Source organism: Tenrec ecaudatus, chromosome 9, assembly GCF_050624435.1.
Source record: "Tenrec ecaudatus isolate mTenEca1 chromosome 9, mTenEca1.hap1, whole genome shotgun sequence".
Classification (NCBI taxonomy): Eukaryota; Metazoa; Chordata; class Mammalia; order Afrosoricida; family Tenrecidae; genus Tenrec; species Tenrec ecaudatus.
In genome coordinates, this window is record NC_134538.1 from 16703031 (window position 1) to 16721679 (window position 18649).

Here is an 18649-nt window from a genome sequence, read left to right on the forward strand (position 1 = left end):
GCCTAATCCGTTTCATCTTGAAACTTTGTAAAGTAAATGCTTCTGCGTTGTCTGGTTTGTTTTTTTGCCTATAATTAAACAGCTGATAAACAGAAGCGTCCGGACGATACCCCGGATTTTCTGGCTCAAATCTAATGTATTTTCATATCACCAAGCTCAGTAAGCATTTATTTAAAATATTCTCTAATCTTTAGTAACCTAAAAATTAAACAAAAAGGAAAGTCATTTGTGAAACTTTGCAAGTACTTTAAAATGGATGATCTCTTCCAAGCCAAATGTGAGAGAAATGGTTGGTAATTTTATCACAATTAGAAAATATATGCATAACAAAAACCAATAAAACCTACGAGAGCTAACAAACAAATCAGCAAGGTTACAGGATACAAGTGATGATGCAAATCAATTTGGAGTATTTCTCAACCCTCAAGACAAAAGAAATAGCAAAACTGTCCTGCAAACCTATGTCCACACAAACACTTGAACACACATGTTCACAGCAGCGTTATTCACGATATACCCACAACGAATTAACACGCATGCATACCAGCTGGAGACTTGATAGACAAAGGTGGCCTATCTGGCACCAAGGGATAGTATCCAGCCACACAAAGGAACGAGGTACCGATACGAGCTGTAACATGAGGGAAGCTGGAGAAAATCAGCAAAGACAGGATGACTCCATTGATGATGACATTTCCCAAATGGGCCAGTTCACAGAAATTGAGAGCAGACTAGCATTGCCGGGGGATGGAAGGAGGAGAGAATGGGGAATTACTGCTAGTGGATGGATATGGGGTTTATTTTTTTTGGGGGGGGTGGGTGAGGAAAATATCCTGAATTAGATACTACGCATGGTTGCACAGCCTTATGACTAGAATGAGACCACTGAATAATATACTTTAAAAGGTGGGGTTGCCTTCAGGGCCAGTGGCTATACTGGGAGGGTGGAGGGAAGGTGGGTGGAAAGGGGGAACCGATTATAAGGATCTACATATAACCCCCTCCCAGGGGGATGGACAACAGAAAAGTGGGTGAAGGGAGACATCAGACAGTGTAAGACATGACAAAATAATAATAATTTATAAATTATCAAGGGTTTGTGAGGGGAGAGAGGATGGGAGGAAGGGGAAAAATAAGAGCTCAAGTAGAAAGCAAATGTTTTGAGAATGATGATGGCAACAAATTTACAAATGTACTTGACACAATGGATGTATGTATGGAGTGTGATAAGAGTTGTATGCACCCGCAATAAAATGATTCTAAAAATAGAAAAGAAAAAAGGTAGGTTTGAAGCACCTCAGTATAAAGAACTACTCGAAAAATTAAAATATAAGGAGATTTCAAAAATTCATGGGAAAAAAACCCCTATCATCTCTTAATTCCATTCATCAATGAAGTTCCTGAAGCCCCCCTCATACAAATGACAAACTAAGTGACAATATAACAAAGAAAGGGACAGTAAGTCTAATATACTGAACCTCTAAAGGAGACAAGATCAAATCTTTTTTTAATGGCCAAATAGTGTGAACAGTCTACACAGATACAAACACACAGACATAAACACACACACATAGATATTTAAAAGTTTTAATTAAAATATTTAACTCTATTTTAAATAAGAGGAAATTGCGAGTTAAAATTATACCGAGATGTCATTTCTCTGCCATAATTTTGGAACTGATCCAAACGTTTAACAAAACAGTCTGATGGAACAGGCTTTGCTTAACAGGTAGTCCCATACATTGCTGTTGGAAGATCAATCGTGCCAGCCCAGTAAAAGGCAATTTGGCAGTATCTAACCAAACTATCAACGAATGCTCCCTTGCCTCTAGCAGTTCTATTTCTATGAATTCACTTTAAACAAAAGTATATAATACAGGGATTATTTATTACATTATTTGTCAATGCAAAATATTGGAACCCATCTAAATGCGCAAACATAGGAAAATGAATTTTTTAAAACTATAGTATATACACAAAATGGATCATTATCCATTGGTATAAATGAATGAGGAAGTTTTCAATGAACCGGTACAAATTGATTTCCAGGACACTTTACTAAGTAAAAAGAAAAAAAATCAAACACAAACAAACAATAAATAAGTTGTACAGTAGAGGAAAAGATGTTCGTAACAGCAGAATGGCAGCATCAGATGGATGGGAGAGTTGGGTTGGAAAAGGGTCAGTTTGCAACCATCTCAGTCAAGGCTAGTTGAAGTAAGATTCCTTAGTGGATGTTAAAACTCGAAAGAACATTTATAGACACAGGATTTTCACATAGTCCTAAAGTGTCTCTCTACACAAAGCAAACTATAAAGACTGGGCATCATCTTGATCAAAAGGAACATCACCAATGATGGATGGCAGCCACCATGTGCTTCCATATGCAATTACCTCAAGGAAGATACACTGCTCTCTTGTATTCTAACTAACCTGGATTGCCGAAATCTAGTCATGAGGATGCTGGAATAAGGTCTGTCCCAATATAACTGTACTGTGGTGATATCATATTCTGGTTTTTAATGTTCTGTATACACAGACGTATTTTGGGGTGCTAGGAGCCCTGGTAGCATAGTGGGCTGAGCCCTGGTCTATGAATCAGAAGGTTGACAGTTCAAACCCAGCAGCTGCTCAAGGGCAGAAAGAGGAGGATTTCTGACTTGGAAACCCTATGGAGCAGGCCTAGCCTGTCTTATAGTTTGCAATGATTTGGAACCAACTCAATGGTAGTGCATTGTTCCGGGATAATGTGACATAAAACAGCCAACATATTTTGATGTGATTGAAAATAATAATAGACTATCACTGTATGCTGTGTATGTATGTATGTGAATGGTTGGGTACATGTCTACATAGACAAATAGAAATGTGGCAAAACCTTTTAGAATGGAGAATCGGAGCCCCATAAACATGGGAACTACATGAACTCAAGTCTCATTTTTGGACTGTAAGGGCTCAAGAGTGTGAGATCTGATTCACTGGAAGTGGCACTGATATTTGAATCCCTTAGGTAAACCTTCCCTTAGACCTGTGAACTTCCATCTCTAAGCAGTGTTTCCTAGAGGGCGGGGGAACACTGGTGTCTCCCAAGCTTGTGCAGCTCCCTCTCAGTTCCCAGTGCATGTTGGCGTGCGAATGCACAACATCTTGAGTTCAGCTTTACTTTAATTTGAAATTCCCCCCTTTCATGGAACTGCAAACACTTTTTCCTTTTTTAATTAATTAATTTTTTAAAAGATCACTTTATTGGGGCTCATACAACTCATTGCCATCCATCCATCCATCCATCCATCCATCCATCCATCCATCCATCCATTGTGTCAAGCACATTTGTACATTTGTTGCCATCATCATTCTCAAAACATGTTCTTTCCACTGGAGTCCTTGGTATCAGCTCATTTTCCCCTCCCTCCCTCACCCTCCCATCCTCACAAACCCTTGATAATTTAAATGATTATTTTTGTCATGTCTTACACTGTCTGGTGTCTCCCTTCACCCCTTTTCTGTTGTTCGTCTCCCAGGGAGGGGGTTATATATAGATCATTGTGATTGGTTCCCCTTTCTGCTCCACCTTCCCCTTAGCCTCCTGGTATCTGTATTCTCATTATTGGTCCTGAGGGGTTTATCTGCCCTGGATTCCCTGTGTTTCCAGCTCTGATCTGTACTAGTATGCATCCTCTGGCCGGATTTGTAAGGTAGAATTGGGGTCATGATAGTGAGGCGGGGAGGGGGGGCATGGTGCATTAAAGAACTAGAGGAAAGTTGGATGTTTCATTGGTGCTACACTGCACCCTGACTAGTCGTCTCCTCCCTGCGATCTTTCTGTAAGGGGGTGTCCAGTTGCCTACAGATGGGTTTTGGGTCTACACTCTGCACTTACAATGATACGATTTTTTGTTCTTTGATGCCTGGGCCTATCCACACCTCATGATCACACAAGCTGGTGTGCTTCTTCCGAGTGGGTTTTGTTGCTTCTGAGTTGGATGACCGCTTGTTTATCTTCAAGCCTTTAAGATGCCAGACGCTATCTCTTTTGACAGTTGGGCACCATCAGCTTTTTTCACCACATTTTCTTATGCACCTGCTTTGTCCTCAGCAATTGTGTCGGGAAGGTGAGCACCATAGAAAGCAAATTTAATAGAACAAAGTATTCTTGCATTGAGGGAATACTTGAGTCAGAGCCCAATGTCCATCTGCTACCTTAATACCAAACCCACAAATATATGCACATAGATCTATTTCCCCATTGTCACATATACATATATTTACATATGTACATGCATGTATTTAGACCTCCATAAATGCCCTTTGCCTCCTAGTTCCTTCCTCTATTTCCTTTTGCTTTCCTCTTGTCCAACTATCATGTTCAGCCTTCATTTGAGTTTCAGTAATTCCTCTCACTTACATTGTCCTTGATTAAGCCCTACCAGGCCTCCTACACCCTCCTCACCAATGATTTGGGTTACTTGTTCCCTTGTCCCTGGGTTTGTTAAAACCACTTCCTTTCCCCCACCTCCCCTTTTCCCCTGACCCCTGGAACTGTGGGTACCGTTGTTTTCTCCTCCAGATTGTTTATCTCACCTATCTTATCAGGATAGACCTTTAGAGATAATGACATGCACAAAAAACAAGACAGAGCAAAACAAAGCAGCAAAAGAAAACAAAACAACAACAAAAAACCAACGACAAACAACAAAAAAGAAGAGCCTGTAAATAATTCAAGGTCTGTTTCTCGTCCTTTAGGAGTGTTTTCTGGTCGAGTCTGATGGGGTGCCATGCCCTGGCCCCTCAGTCTATTTTTTGGTATTCCCTGGGGACTTTATTGCTCTGTTCCCCTTGCTGCTCTATTGCACGCCCTCAGTGTTTCACGTCAGTGTGCAGACACTTTTTCTGGGAAGCCTGTGAATGCTAGTGACAACCAGTTCGGTTGTCTATAGACAACCAGTTCGGAAATGCTGCTCCTTGCCATGCAGGCTGTTGGTGTTAGGTCTCAGAAATTATCTATTATGCTATAGGATTTTGTCTGTGGCAATGTCCTGGATGACTCTATGCATATTAGTACACGGTCACGCCTTTCTTTGAGCTTTAGAAATGGGTATCACAGACGGAGTGCTGAGACTCGGGGAGTAGATCTGGATTTACAAATGCCCATCAGCAGATGAGTAGAAGAACAAAACGTGGCACAGACACAACGGACTAGGATTCGGCCATAACGAGAAGTGAAGTTCTGACACATGCGACCACGAAGGTGGACCCTGAGCACCTGATAGTAAATGAAGTAAGTTAGACATGTTCTTGCTGTTATGAGGTGCCACCTAGTTGGCTCCCACTGATAGTGACCTTGTACATATGGAACAGAACCCTACCCAGTCTTGCGTCACCCTGGCAACGGTTCCCCTGCCTGAGTCCAGCGAAGCAGCCCTGTGTGCATCCATCTCATGGAGGGCTCCTCTTCGTCCCCGTCCTTTTACTGCGCCAAACTGAAGTCCTTCTCCAGGGATTGGTCTCGCCTGACAATAAGCTCAAAGTATATAAGGCGAAGTCTTGCCCTGCGTGCCTCTAAGGAGCGCCTGGGCCTCGGTTCTTCCAAGACAGATCGGTTTGTCCTTTTGGCTGTGCACAGCACTCTCGTTATTCTTCTCCAGCCCACAGTTCCAATGTGTTGATTCTTCTCTGGTCTTCCTTATTCAGTAGCAACTTTCACAGGCATATGAGGCGATGGAGAATGCCATGCCACAGATTGCGTCAGGCACACCTTAGTCTTCAAAGCAGCATCCTTGCTCTTCAATACTCTAAAGAGGTCTTGCACAGCAGAGTTACCTAATGCGGTGTGTCTTTTGATCTCTTGACTGTTACTCCCATGAACAGTGATTGCGGGTCCTATTCCAGCAGGATAAAATCCTGGACAACTTTAGTCTTTTCTCATCATGTTACCTCTTGGACCGGTTCTAAAGATTTTGGTCTTCTTTACATTGAGTTGTGATCCATACTGAAGGCTACAATCCTTGATCTTCATCAGCAAGCAAGTTCAATTCCTCTCCACTTTCAGCATGCAAGGTTGTGTCACCTGTATTATCACAGAGAGTCTTCGTCCACTCCTGATGCCACATTCTTCTTCGGATCACTCAGCTTCCCTGATGCTTTGCCCATCACGAAGACCGCATAAATGTGCCGAGAGGACACAACCCTGTCGCACACTTTGCCTGATTTTAAACCATGCAGGACGCCCTTGTTCTATGTGCATAACTGCCTCTTCATCCATATACAGTTCCTCGTGAGCACAATGAAGTGTTCTGGAGTTCTCATTCTTCTTAAGGTTAGCCATAGTGTATTATGGTCTACACAGTTGAATGCCTTTACATAAGCAATGAAACACAAGTATACATTTTTTCCCTGATATTCTCTGCTTTCAGCCAAGATCCATCTGACATCAGCAATGATATTCCTTGTTCCACGTCCTCTTCTGAATCTGGTCTGAACCTCCGACAGCTCCCTGTCAATACACTGCTGCAACCGCTGTCGGATGATCTTCTGCAAAATTGTACTTGCATGTTGTGGTAGTTACATGATTTCATGTCAATGTGATAAATAGGTGAAGGGGTGGAGTCCAGCTTGTTAATCAGGTCACAGCCCGATGATGCCTCCATGTGGGCATGGCCTCTCAGGAGGATTCTGGGAACTTCCTCTCTTTCTCCTGAGAAGCAGACTACACACGCTCTCTCTGCTTCACTTTCCTGCTGTTGAGGCACTCAGAAGCTGACCCAGCCAATGCAAGATTGGATCCACAAGACTTTCCACCCACCAGCCTGTGATTGTCCTGCATTTGGCATCATTGCATCTGCTGTGTGAACATGAAGAAGAATTTATGGACTAGTATTGGACATGTGGGCTAGTATCAGACTTATGGACTTGATCAGGCCTGGGCTGGGATGTTTTCTCAATACACAATTGCTCTTCCATATAAAGCTCTTTCATATATATATATATATATATATATATATATATATATATATATATGAGTGTTCTTGCATTTGTTTCTCTAGTCAGCCCGGCCTAACACACATGTGATAGTAATGATATTGTTCTATAATTTGACCATTATGTTGGGTCATCTTTCTTTGGAATAGGCGCACATATGAATCTCTTCCAGTTAGTTGGCCAGGTAGCTGTATCAGAAATGTCCTGGCATCGATGAGTGAGTGCCGCCAGTGCTTCCTCAGCCTCCTGAACCGTTCCAGTTGGTATTCCATCAACTCCCGGAGCCTTGATTTTGGATAATGCCTTCCACGAAGCACCATTGGTTCTGTCACATGCGATTATTTCCTTTAATGGTAGAATGTCAACTAGTTCTTTTGGGGACCGGGACACTGTATATTCTGTCCATCTTCTCTTGATGCTGCCTGCATCATTCAGTATATTATATGAACCCCTGAAATGAAATATCCAGAATAGGCAAGTGTATAAAAGTTTATTAGAGGATAAGAGGGGTGGGTGGAGAAAGGTGGAAAGGAGGTCTCACTGCTTAACAATGCCCTTTTGTTATGAGTGATGGAAAAATCTGGATGCAAATAGTAGTGATGGTTGATTAACATAAAAAACCATAACACAGGATGTTGTAAAATGCACGGAATGTTGAAGTGGCAAATATTTTGCTTCATATTTCCCTCAGTGAAAAAAAACCCAACTTTAAATGTGAAGGTCATCCTTTCTCCATCATACAATCACACCCATTCCCAAACTCTACCTGGTATGAGCATTTGGGGGACTCCCCTCTGACTCTTCCCTTTTCCTCACATTCAATGAACCACTAAGCACCATTGATCAATCCCACCTCTTAAATATGGTCAATATTGCTTTTCTTATTGCCACTATAATTCAATCCTAGTCTAAGCTACCATCATCTTTAGCCTTTGCTACTTCAAAAGTCTCCTAACTTGCCTGTTATTTTCCATAATCTATTCCCCAACTCAGCCAGAATAATGTGGCTGAAAAATACTGGGTTTGAATCAGAGCTCTGCCATTTATTGACCATGTAGTCTCGGGAAAGAGAACCGCTCAACTTACAAAAGGAAATTATATATATATAATTTATATATATCCAGAAATTATATATATATATATAATATATATATATCTCCAGATAAATCCAGAGATAAAATGAGAATTGAGGATATTCTAATGAAGCTGTCAATATCTCTTACTTGAAATAACAGGAACATTTCATACTATTTTTAAATAATTTTAACAGAGGAAAAATTTCAGGTGTATGGTACGATTAAAAAAACTCCTAATTCACAGAAAAATTCTTATGATGAAGAAAATCAGCTAATAGATGGCAATTCTAAGTATTATGAGATAAAGGTGTTAGAATGTACTAGGGGAAAAAAATCCAAATCAATTTCTTAACACAAGTGGGTTTTAAAACGTTTGTTGGCAAATTCCATTATATTTCCATTTCATTTTCCTACAAACAATTTAAAGCCTCCTCACATAATCTTCAAATAAATAAATACTAATGATAAAGAAGAAGTCCTGCTGGTGCTCTGGGTTAGGCATTCAGCTGGTAGCCAGAAGGCCGGTGGTTCGGATCCATCAGCCATTCCACTGGAGAAAACTGAGGCTTTAAGTTCCTATACAGATTTACAACCTGAGAAACACTCCATCTAAGGTCACTTTGGGTAGGAATCAATTCAGTGGCAGAAGGTTTAAGTTTTAGGAATGATAAAGAGATTCTACCTGTGAAATACGACAGACTCTACACACAGTGTGAGTGAAACTCTTTAAGTAGTCTTGGGCTGCTCATAGAAGGTGCCCCTGGTAAAAGGGCCCAGCCTCCAGCCTTTCCTTGGCCATCTCAGAAATATGACAAGTGTTCTCCTCATCTATAGCAAAGCACCGAGCCAGGCAGCTCAGAGTCGCTAGCGTACTTGTGTCCATGAAAGGCGCCAGGCCTCCAGCAGCTTGGATGCTCACCTGTATTAAATGGTTGATGCCCAAGTCGTGAAGCCCCAAGGTTTGCTCTACACCTGCTAGTTCCCTCAAGACTGGAGCACACGCCAGACTTTTTTCGCCTTTACTTCTCTCGATATAGTCCAATGCCTCTTGATAATGAAGTAGAGCTTCTTTTGATTTCTTCTGACCTTGATACAATCTAAAAAGAAAAATCCAACAAATTATCTTTTTGTAAAAAAACGAAGAAAATGATTAAGGAGGCAAACTCAGGAGCCATTCTACTTGGGCCCAAATCCTAGCTCCACCGCTTAACAGAGAGATGATCCTCAAGTCACTTCGCAGTTTACTCATCTGAGAGTTAAACATAATAACAGTGCCTATTGCATTAGGTCGTTCTGAGACTAAATTAGCAATTATCTAATAAAACATTGTGCTGGTTAATTTTACACGTCAGTGTAGCTAAGCTATCATTCCCAGAAACTTAGCCAGAGACTGCACTGATTGCCATTTGTGATATAATGTAATCACCAACGATCACATGATGATTTGATCTACCAATAAGTTTAAAAGGAAGTTTCCTTGGGGTCTGCCTCCAGAAAGTACAAGGGGGCTTCATGAAATTTTCTCACAAATGTTTGAAGCCCCTTGTGTATGAAAATTCTGTACAGCACCATCTGGACCTTCCACATCTTCTGAGAGCATACTGGGGCCAGGCCATACGCTCAAGAATGAGAGCACCCTTACATTTTGCGTCCTAAGCACACGTTCCCTCATCCTAGTCCTAACTAGTCTCTGGTAATCCAGGCTGGGTTAGGCGCTTGTGCATTGTGAACCTGCCTGATCAAGAAACATCTCTCATACTGTGTTGTAAGTGCCTAGGAACTCCCTTCATACCAGGTAAAAGTAGGGACCTGTGTGAAGGTCAGGACCAAGTCTACCTCACTTACCCCGGAATCCCAGCATCTCCTACACCACATCAAGCACAGTATCTACCAATTGTCTGATAGAAGAATGGAGACCAGGTGTGGGAAGGAAGGAACAACTTGCAAATCTACTGGCTTAGAGAACATTAGAGTAAGTTTGGGCGGGGGGGGGGGAGGGGGGAGATGAAGCGACTATTATTCACATTGATTTGGTAACAAAGAATGACAAACTATTCATCTAATTGGGAAATGGAAAACCTGTTTCAAAGATGAATGAAAGAAACAGCATTCACACTTGCTAGCAGACTTAAAACCTAGAAAATCTTAGTAGATGACCACTGGGAATACTCACCCAAGGTAGTTTGAGACCGATTAAAAAATAGGCTGGATTTTTCCACTCCAATATCTAATTTACAGATGACTTTGAGGAATTTCCCTAAGCCAACACATATGGGCTCAATCACACCCACATGCAGTTAATATTGTAACACGTGGTGTATTAGGAAAACCCGCACCACTTTCTGTTTTCTCCGCCGACCTTCACCCCCACAAGAATAGTATTTTTTCAAAATAGTAAGGGGAAAAAAAAGAAAGTATTTTTCACACCTGTAAAAACAATGTTTTGGTTTCACACGCTTGCTCTGCAGCATTCACCAGCTTAAACTAGTTACAGGAGCAGACCCCACACCTGTGACCTCGAGTTGGCCCCAATAGCAAAGAACACCTGGGCAGAGAGCACGAACCTGAGGAACGAGCTGTCCAGCACATGTGCACCATCCCAAAATAAGCGATGGCAGCCTACCCAGAAGCTTTAACCTTGGACTCCATTTTCAAACACCTGTTGCACGCAGATCCAATTACCATATCTTTGTTCATGAATAAACAGTGTCATTTCTTTAAACAACTTAAAACAAACTCTCCTCCATTGGGCCCTCACCATGTCACTCCTTGCAAGGTATTGCCCTAATGAACATGTTTACTTGCACAGTAAATTTGGCTCCCTGCCTTGTTCATTGGGCAAAGGAAAGACATCTATCTGTGGGGCATGCCTTAGACAAACTGTTCAGATATGGAGCATCAGTCCTCCACCTATTTAGTTTTAAAATCACACTTTGCTTACGTCCAAGTAGCTACATGTCTGTAGGTGAATGGATGTATTTTTGTGTTCTCTAATCTGTTCCAGAGGTCTGCAAGTCTACTGTTGAACCAGTACCAGGCCATTTGACAACTCTGGCTGCATACGGATTTAAGGTTGGGAAATGAAAGGCCTGCTACTTTGTTGTGCTCTCGAAGTAGTGATTTGCTTACCCTGGGGTTCTCTTACCTCTCCAATAAAGCTAGTGATTAGTTTTTCCATTTCCAAGAATGATGCTGGAATCTGGATTGGAATTGTATTAGATTTATAGCTGGTGTTAGGTAGCGTTGGCATTTTCACAATGTTAAGCTTGCCTATCCATTAGCATAGCACATTTGGCTGTTTATGAAGGTTTTTGTGGTTTTGCTTTCTTGCGATGTTCTGTAGTTTTCTTTGCAGAAGTCTCATCTCTTTGGTTAGGTTTCTTCATAGCTATGTCATCTTTTGGGTGGCTATTGTAAATGGCATTGGCTTCTCCATTTCTTTTTTCCGACCTCTCACTGTTAGTATACAGGAAGATATTGATTTTTGTACATTGATCTTACATTCTGCCATCCTGCCAAAATTTTCAATTATTTCCATTAGTTTTCTTATTGCAGCTTTGGAGTTTCTGACATACAGAATCATATGATCTGCAAACAGCATAAGTTTTACTATTTGTTTGCTAATTAAATTTCTTTTTCTTGTCTATATCTGGCCAGGCCTTTCAGCACAATATGGAGTGGTAATAAAGGGCAACCTTCTCTGGGAATGCTTTCCGTCCCCCTGATGAGTGAGATCTTGGCCTCTGAGTTTTTATATACGGTCTTTGTTGTGCTAAGACACGTCTCTTCTGTTTGTATTTTGCTGAGGGCTTTTATCAGGAGTGAGTGATGGATTTTGCCAAATGCCTGTCTTCATCAACTTATATAATCACATAGTTCTTATCTTTTATTTATATGTTGGATTACACGGATGGTTTTTCTAATGTTGAACCATCTTTGCATAATTGAAATGACTCCCAGTTGATCATGACACCCACACCCACACATTAATTCTATGAACTGGGATTTTTTATTTTTTTAGACTCATTGTATCTATGTTACCAAGGGATACTAGTCTATAATTTTCTATTCTGGCAATGTCTTTGGCTGGTTTGGGAATCGGGGTTATGCTTATTTCTAAAAGTGATTTCTAGAGTTTGTAATCTTTTTCTATATTCTGGTATAGTTTGTGTATGCTTGGTAGAGTTCTCCAGAGAAGCCATCTGTTCCTTTCTGGTGAGTTGGTAGTTTTTTTTAATGACCCATTTCTTCTATTGTTATGGGTCTGTTGTGGTTTTCTACATCCATCTTTTTAAAATTAGGTAGGTAGGGTTTCTCTAGAAATTTGTCCATTTTATCTAGGATTTCAAATTTGTTGGAGTAAAGCCTTTCATAGTATTGTATTATCTTTTTTATTTTAGTTGCTTCTGTTATGATATTGCCAATTTCATTGCTTATTCTTGATATCACAATTTTTTCTTTGTTAAGTTTGCCAGTGGTTTATCAATTTTTTAAATACTTTAGATAACCAGTCTCCTATCTTGTTGATGTTTCCGTTGTTTTTCTGTTTTCTGATTCACTTATTTCTATTCTAATCTTAGTTATTTATTTTCTTCTGATAGATGAAGGCTTATTTTGTTGTTCCTGTTCTAATTATTGAAGATGTTAGGTTAAGGTATTGATTTTGGTTCTCTCTTCTTTTTTGATGTGTGCATTTATTGCTGTAAATTACCCTCTAAGCACTGATTTTACTATGTCCCAAAGGTTTAGTATGTTGTATTTTTATTTTCATTTCATTTCAAGATATTTAGAAAATTCATTCCTTATTTCTTCAATTACCCACTTGTTTTAAAGCGGCATGTTATTCTGTTTCCGTGTATTTGATTTTATTTCTCCTTTATCTTCTTATTATTGATTTATAATTTTACATAGCTTGATGGCCTGAGAAAATGGCTTGTAATATCTTAATGTTTTTCGATGTGTTAAGGCTTGCTTTGTGGCCTGACCTATGATCTCTTCTAGAGAATGTTCCATGTACACTGAAAATAGTGCATATTGTGTTGTTGTTAGTGGAGTTTTTTTTATATGTTTAGGAGGTCAAGTTGTGTTGCTCAGTTCTTCTGTTGTTAATGAGTTTTTGTCTCGATATTCTTAGAGGAGATTCACACACATACACACACACACAGAGAAAATGGCTGCATGAATTTTGATTTTGTATGTTTTTCTGTATATGAACCCAGGCTAGGTAAACCCATAGAGACAACAACTGGATGGACAGTTTCAACGGGTCATGGCAGGGGAGGCAGGTGGGCAATGGAGCACTAATGGCAAGTACAAGAAGACATGTCCTGAACTTGATAGTGGTGAAATTTCACAACTCATTAGAATGTGATCAAACTATCAACATGTGACCTTTGACTTGTATGTGCATGAACGTGTTACAAATAAACCCACACAAACACAGAGTAATGGTACACGCGTGTTTGCATGGAAGGAGCCCTGGTGGTTCCTCACCACAAGGTCAGCAGTTGACCTCTACCAGCTACCTGTTCCTGCCAAGGCTTACAGCCCAGAATCCCTTGCTATCTGTGCATCTGCGGGTTCTGATACGTCTCAATCAATGTGACGGCAGTGGTGGTTTATCCATATGTTCATATGTTTGGAATATTTCCTTAGCAAGATGAAAAATAGAACGTACAGTTTAGTGTGCCCACACAATGAAGTATGTTCTATTCTGCCCCCTGTGAAATGACTGTTGGGTACTACTCCAAGATTCTGGCACTAAAGTGACAGTCAGAAAGAGATGCTACCAAGCTAAGGCAACCTACGTGGGCCTTTGCAAGCTTACTGTGAGTCCACGATTCAGGCTGCAGAAGCGATCCATGCCAACTTCTTTGCTGCTCCCTGGTCCTAATGGGCCCCGGGGCCCCTCCTGCGGCAGGGCTTCACCTCTCTAAGCACTCCAGGTGTGCAAAGCAGCAGCGGCAGCACCTCCTCTGCTCCTATCTCCTCCCTGACCCTGGGCCACTCAGAATCTGGACGGAGGGGGGCGGGGGGGACCCTTTTGCATGAAGAGCTGCAATGGAGAGCGGCTGGGGAGTGGGGCCTGCAGGGAGTCCTCTGGAGAGCTGGCATCTCCAGTGGTGAGTTCTGCGGGCCAGGGGTTGGACCAGGGGAGGACACCCAGGGCACAGCATCCCACAAATAGACAGTCGCTCTTCTACTACTGTCTGAAATGCAAACTGCCGAATCCCAAGAGAGCCAGGAAGTGAAGAGTCAGTGTCTGTTATGAAAGAGTTGTTTGAGTCCCTAATAAAATGTAAAAGAAGAAAAGAGAAAAAAATGATTAGGGCAAAGACTGTACAGATGTGCTTTATACAATTGATGTATGTATATGTATGAACTGTGAAAAGAATTGTATCAGCCCCAATAAATTTTTAAAATTAAAAAAAAAGAAAGAGGCACTGAAGTCTGACTTCTGTCGCCCACTCCTTGATGTCATCGGCTCGCTTGCCTGCCTCCTTTTGCTCGTAGGCAGTGTTTGGGACAGAAGTGTGTTCCCTTTCCGTTGCTGTCTACCTGCTGGAGGTGCTTTGAGGGTTACTGTCTCGTGTGTGTCTAGTGGGTACGAGGAGCTTTGGGGAACCCAATGGACAGAGAGAGGAGAGGGAGTTTCACACAACAGAATGGGGGTGGCTATGTGAGTTTGGCAGGTGTACAGTTTAAACGATGGCCTTTTTTATTGAATGAAAACACAGCCGCAGTCATTCCACTGAGCACTCCGCCAGGCTGCGCTTCACTTCGGATGCGTCTCAGAGGCTTTCGCTGTGATGGAGACATGCTTCGGCGTGTGGAGCTGTCAGTTTGTTGGGTGCCGTCCGTCCACGTTCACTGACAGGGACTCCATGCGACGGAGAAGTGTCTCAAAGGGGACCGACCAGCAGTTCTCTCGAGGAGCTGTGGGGGAAGTTCCTATTGGCTAACGTTTTGGTTCGGAGCCAAGAGCCTGACCATGGCGTCACCAGGGCAATTAATAAATGAAGTCTCCTCCGGTGATGAGCAGTTTCCTGTGTAAAACTCTGGAGCTCGGTGAGCAGGCTGAGCCCATGCATAAAAGCATGGCTTTGTGGGGGTTTCGCCGACGAGCAGAGTCTGGTGAGAAACCAGTCCTGAGGCAGGAGACGCTGCATAGCGGTTTTCACAGTCAGTGTGGGCAGGGATGTGCCTCTGGGTCCTGCTCTCCTCTGGGCACCGACAGGGAAGACCCTGCCCTGCGGGGGGCACGAGGAGGCTTCCTGTCTGCAGTAGGGGGTGCGGTCGGTGCTGGGCTCCTGGCCTGCATCCTGCTCCACCACGGCCCAGCTGTGGCACGTGGGAAGTAACCTCACATCCGTTAGTGTCTCGGTTGCTTTATGTGAAAACGGGACGGCTAATAGCATTGACTTCACAGCGAAGACTCAAGATTAAATGAAGCAAAGTCTTGAGAACGCAGCTCAAAGTCTGGCTACGCTCGTGGGGTATCATTTGTACTCCGGTTACAGCAATTGCTTGGGCAACTGCGCAGTACACAGGCACCGTGTAAGACGGGGTGGGGGTGGGGGAAGCTGTGAAAAAGCTTGTATTTTAAACCACCCTCTAGAGAAGTATAGCCATCACTTCCATCACAGGAACAGAGGGTGGGCAGGAGCCCCGACAGGGAAAAGAAAGGCGCCCTCACCTGTTACATAGGCAGGAAGCACACAGGGCGGCTGATGAGAGAAACCCCTATTCCGGAGAGCCGGGGGTGGGCCCAGGGTGCTGGGCTCTGGGCATGGGACCATTGGGCAGATGCCCTGGCGATGAAAGCATTAGTGCAGAAAGGGAGTCCATAACAGTATAGTCCCTCCGTGGTCCAAATGAGATAGCAAGGGCCTCCAGGTCACGGTCTGAACCAGAAAAGAAGTTGCGAGTCTAGAAAAGTTGGTTGTGGGCGTGACCAACAGGACCAATTGGGGTGCTGGGCATGTTGTGGGAGCAAAGACAAAGACTACTGCTAAAATAATAATTTAAAAAATCCTAATAAAAGAGACCAGGAGGCTTTCCGGAGGAGGCACAAGGAGTTAGGTAGAACTCCACCGTCTCAGTGAAGTGAGGTCAATGCAGATAGGGCCCCACTGTTGCTCTCCGTGGTCTCCTCTGCCTTCCTAAGAAAGTCAGAGCTAGGGGAAAGCTTCCCCGCTCCCTTTCCTTGCTGGGAGCCTTGTGTTAGAACCATTTCTTCAATGTAACGACCACACTGGGTCAGGAGAGGCCGAGGCAAAGAAACACCGCCCAGCTTACAAAGTGAACCTGAGCTTGTCTGAAGTAAGTAAGTGCAGGCCAGTAAGTGAAGTAAGTAAGTACAGGCCAGGGGCCGTCTTTCATCCCGAAACGTCACCTGGAGCAGAACTAGCTGCCATCTGAGCTGATTGTGGTGACTTATGAAGCCCATGTGGTCAGAGTAGAACTGTGCTCCACAGTTTTCAATGACTGCTTTTGGGGGGGGATTGGATTGCCAGGACTTTCTTCTGAGGAACCTTTGTGGCTATTTGAGCCCTCGGCCTATTGGCACTGGTCATTTGGACCACCCAGTGACTCTTTATCTGAAACGTGGGCGGGATAATCCAATCAAATCATTAAATAACGATGATAGTAAGAGCTACCTGCGTTCTCTTTCTCTTCATTTAAGGCTCCACTCTGGGCAGAGCAAGTGGTTATAGCTTGACTCGCAGGTGAACGGCCGGCCCTTTGAACACACCTTGGCTTCTTGGAAGACAGGCCTGGTGACAGGAGCGGTCACAGCCTTGAAAACCCCGGAGCACACGTAGTGTAGTGCGACCCGGCTGATGATGACGGGGTCACCAGCAGGGGAGTCGGCTGGCCACTTGCATTCGCAGCTGAAGATACTCACACCCCCAAGTGCCCGGATGATTCAAGGTGGTATCTATCTACCTGATCGCCCCAGCACCCAGCTGAGGAACGCCACTCCCATTTAACCAAAGAGGACAGTGAGGCTTGGGGACAGGTTAGGCCTCCGCTGGCAAGTCTGAATGAGCCCTGATCGGAACCAGAACTGTCTGACTGTGTAGCTCACACACTGCTAACTGCACCACAACATATTGCTCAGAAATGAACAGGAGCTGCAAAATGTCTGTGGAAAACTGCCACTGCTTTTCATTCCACCTTTGGAATCAATGTTTGGAAGCCCCTCCTACATGGGCGATGTCTTGAGGAAACGCTTTTTACAGGCACACTGAAGAATGGCTTCGGCCACTCGTTCCCTTGTCCCTGGGTTGGCCAACACCCCTCCCTTCCCCCACCTCCCACTCTCCCATGTCCCCCTGGGAACTTGTTTTCTTCTCCACATTGTTTATCCAGTCTATCTTACCTAGATAGACCTGCAGAGAAAATAATATGCACATAAAATTGCAAATGGCTTTGACAGCACCAAACTAACAAACAAAAAGCCACTGACATACAAAATCTAAAAGAAGAGAAAAAATAAATAGAAAAAATTTTTTAGAAAGAAATGCCTGTTAATAGTTCAAGGTCTGTTTGTTGACCTTTAGGAGTGGTTTCCGGACGAGTCTGATGGGTATCACACCCTGGCCCCAAAGTCCATCCTTGATACTCCCTCAGGACCTCCTTGCTCTGCTTCCCCTACCGCTCTATTGCACACCCCATTGTTTTGCCTCAGTGTGGTGGGGTCAGCTCAGTCACACATCCCACACTGTGTCTCCGGTGTTGTCCCATGTAGGGCCATGGGTCAGTGCAGGATGTCACATCTCGCAGTGGGACCGGCCATATGGTCCTCTCTGTGCACTGACCGCTCTGAACAGGGTTACTGTCCTCTGAGCTTGGTGGGCCCTGGTGTGCTCCACTCCCTTCCTCCCCTTCATTTGTTCCAGCTTCCTTCTGGGTGTGGTGTGGCAGGTCAGTTCCTTTCCCCACCAGACAATCTATTTTCATTTTCTGTGGCACTCCCTTCCATGGTGGGGGTCGGGCTGATTCTGGTTAGGGCTGGCATGTGGTCCAGTCTTTTTGTGGATTCCTCCATGCATTACGTTGCCCTCCTGGTTTGGCACATCTGGTAGGCTGGTAGAGAGTGACCAAGGGCAATGTAATCGAGAAGAATTACTGAAACCAGAATGAAGGCTGAACATGGTAGTGGGACAGGAGGAAAGCGAAAGGAAGTACAGGAAATGAGTAGGAGGCAAAGGACATACATAGAGGTTTAAATATAGACATGTACATATGTAAGTATATTTATGATTTGGGGGAAATAGACCTATGTGCATATATCTATAGGTTTAGGAGTAGGGCAGTAGGTGGACATTGGGCCTCCTTACATGCATTCCCTTAATACAAGAGCACTTTGCTCAGCTAAATGGTTATTCCGTGATATCCACTTTCCTGACATGATCGCTGAAGACAAAGCGGGTGCATAAGCAAACGTGGTGAAGAAAGCTGATGGTGCCCGGCTATCAAAAGATATGGCATCTGGGGTCTTAAAGGCTTGAAAGTAAACAAGCAGCCACCTAGTCCAGAAGCAACAAAGCCCACATGGAAGAAGCACACCAACATGTGTGATCACGAAG

The 18649-nt window shown here is 43.3% G+C and overlaps 1 protein-coding gene across 5 annotated transcripts in view; it reads right to left on the reverse strand.

Moving 5' to 3' along the window:
• TTC23 (tetratricopeptide repeat domain 23) overlaps window positions 1-18649 on the reverse strand; it is a 127864-nt gene that overhangs the window by 69486 nt on the left and 39729 nt on the right. For all 5 annotated transcript variants that reach the window (XR_012786089.1, XM_075557896.1, XM_075557895.1 and 2 more), the window contains one exon: window positions 8974-9151. Coding sequence is in view for 4 of the 5 variants with exons in the window: in XM_075557896.1 (XP_075414011.1) it covers window positions 8974-9151 (178 nt within the window). In the remaining variant the exon portion in view is untranslated. The remainder of the gene's footprint in view (window positions 1-8973; window positions 9152-18649) is intronic.